We start from the raw sequence: 11,047 nt of genomic DNA, 5'->3' as shown, positions 1-11,047 counted from the left end.
AAAATGTTGGATTTTGGCACTGCACCACAATTCTCATATTGGTGTATAAATCTGACCAAAGTTGGTTTATTTAATATATTAAACAGTGTAGCCCAGCATAATAAATCAACAACATTCTCTTCTTGTTAAGAAAAGTAATCTTAGAGGAGAGCTGGTTGCTCATATATGAAGATATTCCAAATAGATAATTCCAATCTTGACCTCTCAGGCTTGTTGAGTAGTGGTCAGCAAAAGAGCTCAAAACATTAGTTACTGAATTCACATGACAGGCGTCACCTCAGTAGCCAACTACCACTGCTTTATGATTTAGTGCTCAGCGGTCAAAGGAAATGTGACACGCAGCATCTGGCAAGAAAACAAAACATAGTCATATATTCATACATAATTTAATTTATTGCATAATGCTATTATATGCTGGTATTGCTTTTGGCATATTTAAAACATATATCGCTGTAGTCGAACGAAAACCTTGTATCTCCATTTTTGACGTTTTTCAGATTTTGACATAATTTGAAAATACCTGTTTCATGATGAATGGACTAAAAGAAATGACCCAAAATGACTTAAAAAAATGTCTGGTTCCATTGACTTACATTGAAAGTAAAGTAGTTTTTCCTTCTCCTGTAAAGTTATCATTTTGGAGATATGAGGTTTTGTTCCGACAACAGCAATATGAAAAATCGTATATGATGATGTAAGCATTTTATCAGAAATAGAACTGAAGTGATATTTTAACTCACAAAGATCCCTTCCCACAGCCTAACGGTCCGAAGTAGAGCTCTGAAGGCAGACACACTCCTTGTCGACAAACCCCATTGAGGCTCGCACAGCTCCAAGGGAATGAGGCGGCCTCATTCTCTTTACCTTAAACAAATACGACATATTCTCTTGGTTCTATATTTCAGCAAATCACAGCAAATATCAAATCACAAGATAAATTTCTCCTTATTATATTATACTTTAAAGTAGCTTGCACTTCACCAGTAACCACAACATACTTTTTACACATGCTGTAGAGGAATATAAAACAAAAGCATGAGCTTCTCTATGTAAACAAAGCAACAGTTTACTGCAAAAATATGTGAGCAAAACTTACAGTATAGTGCTAAGACAACCAGTAGGACCAGAACAAGTACGCGTTGATGCTTCATTCTTGCTTTTCGGATAGTGATACTCTGAAGAACTTGGCACAATATTCTGCTCAGACTGTTTTATTTTCTGCTTATTCCCAAAGGGAGGAGTGAATCCACTGAGGTCACTCCAATTTGGACTATAAGTTGAAAATTGGATTATGTAGCTGCATGAATAGCAACACTGTTTCTAATCACATTTGGTGAACTTAGAAAATGCTTCAGTGCGAGGGGTATTCATGTCAGGGTACGTCACGCGATGTGTGCTGCAGCAAATTATCACAATGAGGGGGTGGAGGGGGGTTCACCTGATCTCAAACACATGCTAGTCCTGATGGGTACAATTTCCCTCTAAGCATTTTCAAAATCTCAAAGATTCCAAGGGTTTATCAGTGTGATGTGATAGTGATCTCTCTGTATAGCTTTTGAACAGCAGACCCAGTTATAATTAAAATCTCTGTGATTTATATAATAAGTCATTGCTGTTGTCAGAGTATGTGTCCTGGTGCTGGCCTAGTGATTCATTTATATTAACATACAACAACCCAGTCCATTCATGTGGATATAGAGTGTTTACATTTACTTGCAGTAATTTAGTGGACACTTTTGCATAAGGCCGTTTAGAGCCACCCTAGAGCAACAGCTTTATTCAAGGAACCAGTGGTGGTAGTCTGTTGGCTAGAATGAAAATTCTGACCATTTGGGTCATCACAAAGCTCCCATACCTTTCATGGTGACCTATTGAAGACAAACAGACTGAAAACAAACCTTTAAAAGCAGGTTAAAATGTTTATAGTTTGTTTGCTTGCCGTGTAGAGAGTGTGGGTTAAACATAAACATGTAGAACACTTAGAGAAGCCGGTGGAAGCTTTCACTATACTTACCTTCACAGGTTTTATGTTTATTGAACAAATTTATTGTCACAAGTATATATATTCTCTGTGTAGTATGGTGTAGTCCGGTGTAATGTGCTATGTGATCTGCTATTGTGTGTTGCACCATGAGGCCTGAAGAATGACATTTCATTCCAATGTATACAAGTTACATTTGAGGAATGACAATAGATATCACTTGACCTGACTTGAAACTGGTCCTATGAGAATGGGCTAATAGCTTCTAATCTGGCATTTTAAATCCCTGTTGTGCTCTATGCACATAGACCTGTTTATTAAAGCAGAAATATGGGCCCCTGCATGTGGTATTTATCAGAACACATAAACATGCAAGAATGCAGCTTTTGAAGTCTGCCACTTTATAGTTTGGCATCTTCGTTACCATTTAAGTGCACATATTTTCATTTACAAGAGCAGTTTGTGAGTAAGGGCTACAGGACACTGTTGTTGGGTTCTTGGGTTTTTTAACTATAATTTTGTTACAGCCTAGTGTCCAGCACAGTGCCATTGTTTCTTTTTATTGTTCTCATCCAGGATAGTCATTAGCCATAAACACTGAGCTAACATTGAGCATGTGGATCTGGTATCTGTTGCAGTTTGGTGGAGGAAAAGTATTGTAAATGGCTCATAGTGTAGCTCCAACTGCTTAATTTGCATTCTTCACTAAGGGCCCTGGTTCTGGGCTGCTTTTGTGTACCTGGGGATTGACATGGGGGATTCTTTGGTCTCCCAGGGTTCTATAGTCTTGTTACAGGCTTGCTTTGCCTGCAGACATGAGAAGAGGGGGCAGATTATCTTCAGAGATCTATAGTAAAAGATGTAAGTGATTGTGGGCACTGAAGCAGTGTGGTCTGCCAGATGTATTTAGAAAGCCTCCAGTCATGTGACCTGTTGTTACAAAGTTTTAATATGTAATTCAACTAGACAACAGCTTGCCATCATATAATCAAAGTAAAAGTTAAAAAATAGTCCAACAGTAGTTAATAGAGGCAACTACAGCCTGTGCTATGCTCAAAGGAATCACAGCAAATTGGCTCTGTATCTGTATAGTGTGTCCACCTTTTACCTCTATAACAGCTTTCATTCTTCTGAAGAGACTTTGCTTTTATTTTTTCAAAGAAATCTGCAGGGTTTTTTTCCACACTGGCTCTAAGTTCAGTCTTAGAAGTTGGTTTCATTTCCTGCTTCTCACAGTCCAAGTAATCTCAATTATGTTCAATTCTTTGTGGGTGTGCATCAGTTTTTGTGGCGGCACAATGACTGTTGTAACAAAATATTAAAATGTTCTTGACCCTGCATCAGGCCTTTAGGTCATGCAGTAGTGGGAGGGCTGGAGCATCCAAACTGAACTCAAACTGAAGACAGGCGATGTGTTAGAATTAAGCCATTTTCATTCCATTAGAACTTCGAGGAACCTGTTCAAACTCATAACAGTGTCTAAACTCGGAGCAGTCATTGGAGAATTTGGTGATTTAAGCAGTATTATGAAACAGGACACAGTTTAACATCAGTTGGATAGTCATTGTTCATATTCATGGAGTTGAATTTACGAGGCTTAGTTGATTGGGACTCGTTTCTAATGTTCCTATTGTTCTCAAGCTTTATGCTCTTTACATTTTTTGAAGGACTTATCTTCTGTTTTCTTTACTTTGGATGTACTGATGTACTTCTTTCATGGTGCTATCTACGTTTGTCCAAATTTTTTTTGACCTGTACTGTAAGAGCTTTTCTTCCTCTTTCTTTCTGCTTACTGCTTCTGTAAAGGGCCAGCATGGTGTCATGATAGCCATATTGTGGTGGCTGCCACAGGTCGCACTCCCTCTCATGAGCATAGAAGCTTAGCTATGCAAAAATGGCATTAGAAGCTTATGGAACATGAGTGGTTAAAGTGTGTATATGTGTTTAATTGTTATTCTGTGCCAGGTTTGGGGCCTAGTTAGAGTGGGTTTCTGTTAGTACCCATAAGAGAAAGAATAAGGCTAGGAGTTTTAAATTGCTTTTCTAGTGGCTTTTCTGTCTTGTTCATTTAATAAAGAGCATTTTCAAGCAGAAATTATGGCCTCACCTGACTCTTCTTCAGGTCGACGTCACAATATTTTATATTTTGTATGTATTATTGGTTCCAGTATGTTTTGTTTTTCTTGCTGTTTGGCTCCTTATTCTCTTCTGCTGTGAAGTTGTGGTGCATTGCACATTGCTTGTTCCACTTCTCAGTTAGCTGTTTAAATGCATGAAATGAGTACACGATGGCTGAAAATATCCTAATTAATCACCACGCTCTCCTATTTCATTCCACTTCCCAGTGCTCTTTTGCACAGAGTAAGTGCCTTTTGGCCATGCTCTCATGATTCATGCCGTAGCAATGACTGCACATGGCTGGGCTTCCCAAAAGCATCTTAGTACAAGGCCTATTCTTAAATGGTAGAGCGAGCATCACACTGAACAATTTCTCCACTGGTTAGGATGATCTTAACACTAAGATGCTTTTAGAAAACCCAGCTGTGTGTGTTTTGGGCCAACTACCCATATAATAGAGCTTAATGTAGTGTCATATGCAATTGCATTTAAACAATAAATTAAATGGAAAATATATAAAAGTTAATATTTAATAAAGCTTTAAGTTCTATGTGACAAACTGAGGAGCAATCTAACAGATGGCAGACAGCATTCACTGGACAAAAAAGTCAGAGTGCTAGTACAACTGGACCTGATAATTATTGTTAAACATGTACAATAACAATTATTCACAAGTTAACACAATTCCCATATACTATGACATGTTTCACTTTGTCATTTCTAATGTGCTATTACATGTTTCAAGTGTCATATCTATCATAAATTCTTTCTAGCTACATTATGTAATCTATCATAATGCAGTAGGCAATAATAATAAATCTGATTGCACTACATTTTTTTCATTAAAAAATCTAAATATTTATAGTATATAAAGAAATCTAAATGTGAGGCCTATCTTGGTGAAATGGAAGCAGAATTTTACTTTCCTGAATGACAATGGTTATAAAACTAGGCATAGAACTTTCATTAATATTAAATAGCTATTTTGTTAACAAAATATAACGAGTGTGTCCTGATTGGGCTTAATTTTATGCCATATATTATGGGATTGACAAAAGGAGGAATAACCAAAATCAAAGCTGAATTAAAGTGCTGTAATGTTTGAGGCAGATCTATGTTAAACTGTGTGTGTGAAGCATCCAGCAGTGATAATGCCATGAAATTTGAAAAGGCCATTAAATGTGGTAAACATGTGCTCATGAACTTATTCTGGTTTACTTTAGACTGCTTACAGGCAATGATCAATTTTATATAGGAAAAAAACACAAATGCCACTATCATTACCAGTATACAGAAAAATATCCATTTGATTATTACTTCAGAAATATGTGCTGGGCATGCCAGTCTCTCCAGGAAAAAGCTTCCACAGCACAGTTTGTCTATGTGTTGTTCACATATGGGATTCCTGACTGTCATCAAAATGATCACCAAAACAGCACAGCAAGGAAACATCCATATAAATGTCAGCAGTTTCAGCACTGTCGCTCGGCACATTAGGCTGTGGTAATATAGAGGTCTGCATATTGCCAAATACCTATCCAGTGCCATAACGCTCAAATTTGTAAATTCTCCAATTCCATACATGAAAATGACATAACTTTGTACAATGCATGCTTGAAGTGAGACTGAAGTAGTTTGCATGATTAAATCAGACAAAAGCTTTGGATAAAAGCCTGCAGTGCCACACAAATCATTAATACACAAATTACCCAAAAAAATGTACATTGGTTCATGCAGAGTTTTCTCTACAACTATAATTAGGATCAGCATAGAGTTGAGAAAAACTGTTAGAAAAAAACTGGGAAGAGTAAAAGCAAATATAATGAGTTTGCTTGTCTCATCGGTCTTGTTCAGTGCTGTGAATGTGAGAATGACTGCAGAAATGTTGTCCATTCCACCTTCAAATGATCTTGAAAAAGCAAGAGAAAAGTATTTAAGAAATAAAAATGCTACACATTTATATAAACTATAAGAATATAGGAGAATGTCTTTAAAAATCATTGAAAATATTTAAAAAAATCCTGCATTACAGTTTCAAAGTCATTTGAATGAATAATATATAGACTGACTGTAGCCTACTGGTTATGTCTGGCAGGCTCTGAGACAGACTGAAGACTCTCTTGACTCTGTTCTATTGGTCTGCACTGTGTGGGTCTAATATATAGCCCACAAGTAGCATATTGACCTGTGGGACCTACAGAACCTGTCATGTCATAATTCATATTGAAAACAACTTTGTCTGCAGGAACTGCAGGCTTTTTTAGTCAACTGGACATTCATTCAATGAATCTACTAAAGTGGTATAGCAGAAAAATAGAAGGATGATGTCTGAGCAATAACTGAACAATAATAGTTAGGCATCTTATGCAATTTTCTGATAGATTTGTTGGAGCTTTTTGGAGTTTCTAAGAGTTAAAAATTCTGCACTCAAGAATAAAGGTGTAATCTACCACCCTAGCGGACACCCAAAACCAAATGCTGTCGGCGTCCTAAGCTCATGGCTGAACATAAGAAGAACCAGAGTGCACCCTGTTGACTGCACAGCAGAGTGGCAGGTAGCAGGACCAGGGGCAGAAGCCAGTCCGAATAGCACTGGTGCTGGTCAGTAACAATGGCCAATTGAGTAGTGAGCTTTCGGATAAACCGTCCATCATGGTAAAAGCACTCCATGGGACCATCACTCTGAGGGTGGTGCAGGGTGGTCTGAATCTTTCGATTGTCCAGCTGGCTGCAAACCTCAACCATGACCGCTGAGTCAAAGTCACGCCTGTGGTCACTGTGTAGCTCCTCCGGCACACCTAACTGGCAAAAGAACTCCACTACCACTTGCTTCGGCGTTGTGGCCGCATTGGGGTCCGGGACCACATAAGCCTCATTTTTCTGCCTTGGCAGTGGGAAAGAAGCCCAAGACTTCCACGGTTACTCCTTCCATCAGGGCACCAGAGCAGAGGGACTACAGTGGAGCATGTGGCGGCTGCAGTGGTCCTTTCTTGGCTGTGCACTGGTTGCAGCAGTGCATGTAGAGCTCCACATCCAAGTGAATCTCTGAACCTCAGGATCTTGCCCATCCTGAAGTGTCCAACACCAGCTGCCCCATGCACCACACCCAACACTATTTTATACAACTTCCAGACATGGTTACTGGATACAGGCTCCTCTCACACGTGATATAACAACCCCTTGTGCGATCAGAGACTGTCCCAGCCAGCACAGAATGCCATGGCAGTGGGCCCATGCAGTGTAACATCTGTCCATTCCAGTGTCTGCCCCACCTGAAACCAGCTGCATGCCCAGGAGAGTTCAACATTTTCCTCCTTTGCATGATGGAACTCCTCAAAGCTTATGGAATCAAGTCCAATACTACTAGGAGCAACTGCCATGGCACTTCTTTCTGTTTTCTCCTTAAGACATGCACCATATTGGCATTCCTTCAGAGCACAAGGGCAGCAAGACAGGGCATCGGCATTACCATGTAGATACCCAGCACCCAGGAGAAGTTGTACTGCTGTAGCACCATAATCCACCTTCCTACCTGACCTTTGGGCTCCTTGAACTGCATAAGCCAGGTCAAAGAGGTGTGTCCAGCGTACAACAGGTACCAGATAGGGCCGGAACTGGCACAGCCCCACCACAACAGCCAGGAATTTCCTCTGCGTTGCACAGTAATTGAGTATAGTATACAATGACCCTCTTATTACCCTCCTGTACTTGCAAAGGAATGGCACCAATGATCTTGTTGCTAGCACCAGTGTCCGTCATGAACACACTGCCCACCAGCAGAAATGCCAGTACTGGCACAGTAGTTGTATAGCCAGGCAAGGAGGGCAACAATCTGCCAACTTCAAGTCACACCCCTGGTCACTGTGTAGCTCCTCCGGCAAACCAAACTGGCTAAAGATCTCCTCTACCAGCCACCATCATGGCGGCACTGTGGTTGCACTAAGCTTCCTCGTCCTAGTGGAAACTGAAAGACTTTCCCATGAACCGGTGTAAGAGTATGGCTACATCCATGAACCCACTAGTAATACTGATGTACAAGCGCCGCTAGTATGAGGCTAAGCCAAGAAAGCTACAAAGCTCACCAACACTTCATGGCATTGGCCACTGCCAGACCAGGTCCATTTACACCCCTGCACTGCTCAGTTCATGGTTGAGGAAGCTTGCACACCGTTGAAGGAGATTTACATTTGTGCAACTGGAGGTTAGTGGACCTGGTAGCCTGGAATACCTACTCCAGATTTATGAGTGCCCTATCAAAATCTGGAGCATGGACCAGCACATCATTGAAGTAGACAATGCAGTGGTCCTTCGGAAAATTAATGAGCACCATAAGCATGTTTAGCTCCTTGTTAGGGCTGCTCAAGCACCCTTAAATTGAGTCCCAGCACCCCTAGTTTCTCTCTGATAAGCAAATGTTATGATCCACTTTCTCTCTCCTACTCTTTCCCTGCCCTGCTCTCCTCAAAACAGTGCAGTAACATGCATGCACACTAGAGCCAGTTATAGTGTGACTGTGTGGTGTGGTGGCTCCAGTAAATAGCGCAGACGAAGATTTCTTATCACTCAGCACCAGCACGTTACAATCATTAGCAGCAGTCCTTGAATCACAGATCACTCTTTATGTTGTTATCGTTAGCTATCTGATGTTTTTTATCTAGCAAGTTAATGTTGCAGTTTGTCAATCAACGACCGTCCACTGTTTGAATTTGAGTGAGAAAAGCTTGCTGTTATGCCATTGCTAGGCCTATGTGTTGATATTAAACCAAGGTGCTAGACTTGTACTGTCTGGCACCTGCCAGTTACCATTCCACAGGCCCAGTGAAATTAACCATGCAGAGTCAGTGAGGCAGGCATCATCAATGCACGGGAGCGGATATGAGTTGGGTTTAGTTATAGCATTGAGCTGTCAGTAGTCCACACAAAACCTACAATTTCTATCCTTTTTCTTTGTTAGGACCACCGGTGCTGCCCAAGGGCTGCTTGATTGCTTAATAACATGCATCACCCATGCATTTCTTTTATTTTCTGTTCAGTGGCCTCTTTCTTTTTTTCTTTCGATTTTTATTTAATTTTCAAATTTTTTTTTTCAATAACGATTTTTATTTAATTTTCAATGGCCTCTTTCTTTACCAATGGGAGCTGGTGAGGGTGGAGCCAAAATGGCGCAACATTGCCGTTGTTAATGCTATGCTACACCAAAGTAGTCCATGTACAATCTCCCTCTGTGGCCACAAAGATGTCAATGTAATGGCTCAAAGGCTCCCCAACTACAGTTTTTGCCCTTCAGCTAGCCCTGACCCGCTCTGCTGCCATAATTTGGTCACAGCTCTACTCTAGTGCAAACCCCCACTGTACTCAATGCTGCTGCCCTCCATGCTGTCTGCTCTCTCCATTGTCCATTGTGCTACTGACACTGGTGAAAGTGCTGCTTGTGTGCACCGCCTCATGAATCCATTCAAAAGTTGTATCACTGTATGTTCAGCTCCTATATTGACAATGGCTTTACCCGTGAAAAGTCATGGTTTCCTTTAACCTGACAGCATGTCCCGCCCCAAGAGTTCCATCCAAAGTCTCTAGTGCATTGTGTTCAGTTCCTGTAGTGCCAATGGTTTCCTCATGGAAGATGAAAGGAAGTCTAAATTGGTTCAGATGTCTCAGGGCAACTGGAAGCCACTTTCTCCCTCTCATATTTACTTGGCCACCTATATAGAACTGAGATGGTCAGTTGTAGCCTCCCAGCAATCTGGCATACGTCTTGCAATGTGGGGAAGCATGGCTGGTTGCAGGATGGAGATGTTGAGCCCATGTCGATGAGTGCCATAAGCCGTTTGCTGTTAATGCTGCAGTCTATCCAAGGCCTGCATTGGCAGTTGCTCTTTTCAGTGGCAGCAGTGACGAGGGTCACTCTCTCAAAGGGCTGCCTGTTTTCGTTGTCTGCCGGCTCAGAATCGCGAGTGCGATGTCCCTTTTTTCTGCACCGCCAACACACTATCCACTCTGCAGCCGCTCACTTAAGAAGGAAGGTGTAATCTGTCATTCAGTGATAGATTACACCATTTCACTTGCCCCCTTAGACTCTTCTGCCACGTAACGCTGTGGTATTTGCTTCAGAGCCCCATCATCAAGAACGAGCTTTGCCATTTTGGCTTCAGTGGCAGCAGCCTGGAGGCTAGTCGGATTGGCAAGCCGTATATTTCGCCTCAGCCTCTTTGGAAGCAGTGCATTCAGGAAATTCTTCAATGCCAACTCTCCCTGCACTGCTCTTTCAAACACTAGATACGCCTACTGGACCATAATGCCCAGCTCTGCCACCAGTGTGCTTATCTGCTCTGCTTTTTTACTCATTCTGTCTGCCAGCAGCTTCCTGACAAACAGTACTGTCAGCATCTCTCCAAAATGCCACTGGAGAGCCATGGTCAGCTTTGCAAGGTTGCCGTGCTGTTGCGCCCGGAAAGTCCACAAGCACTTGGAGTGCTTTTCCCTCCAGGGCCAAGCACAGCTGAAACACGGTGTCTGCTGCCATTCAGCCACAATGCTTGGTGACCATCTACAGCTGCACTGAGTACAGCTTCCTGGCTCCTTCCCTGGTGTACTGCAGTAGTCAAATGTGTGCTAGTTCTGTTCCGTTGCACCCCAGCTGGACACCACCAGCTGCTGTACGACTTTCTCTTTTATCGGTTTCATTTTCACTTTTGCTGACTTCCATATCGCCGGCTTGTTTACTGCTACTCCTGCCAATGGCAGCCCCGCCGCACCTTTAGTCCTTTGCTCTGTTAGCTTGTCTTTCGACGGCCTGTCTTCTTGCCATCTGTCATGGGGTTCTTTGTTTTTCTGCTTAAGCTCTTCTATTTTAGCGGCAAGATCCCACTTCTGACACCAGTGTGATGTTATGGTGAAGACATCAAATGAGGCCATAATTTCTGCTGTAAACTGCTCTTTATTGAACAG

General features: G+C 41.6%; 1 protein-coding gene across 1 annotated transcript; it reads right to left on the bottom strand.

Annotated features, from left to right (window-relative positions):
• Positions 1-2,686: 2,686 nt before the first annotated feature.
• LOC118820532 (olfactory receptor 142-like) lies at positions 2,687-5,992 on the bottom strand. The gene is made up of 3 exons (XM_036588897.1): positions 5,093-5,992; positions 3,740-3,865; positions 2,687-2,788 (listed from the first exon to the last, which is right to left on the bottom strand). The coding sequence occupies exons 1-3, from the start codon at positions 5,990-5,992 to the stop codon at positions 2,687-2,689; spliced, it is 1,128 nt and encodes a 375-aa protein (XP_036444790.1).
• Positions 5,993-11,047: the final 5,055 nt, after the last annotated feature.

The sequence above is a fragment of the Colossoma macropomum genome, unplaced genomic scaffold (assembly GCF_904425465.1).
Source record: "Colossoma macropomum unplaced genomic scaffold, Colossoma_macropomum, whole genome shotgun sequence".
Lineage (NCBI taxonomy): Eukaryota > Metazoa > Chordata > Actinopteri > Characiformes > Serrasalmidae > Colossoma > Colossoma macropomum.
The sequence above is the reverse complement of the archived record's forward strand: the minus strand, read 5'-3'. Positions and strand labels throughout refer to the sequence as shown.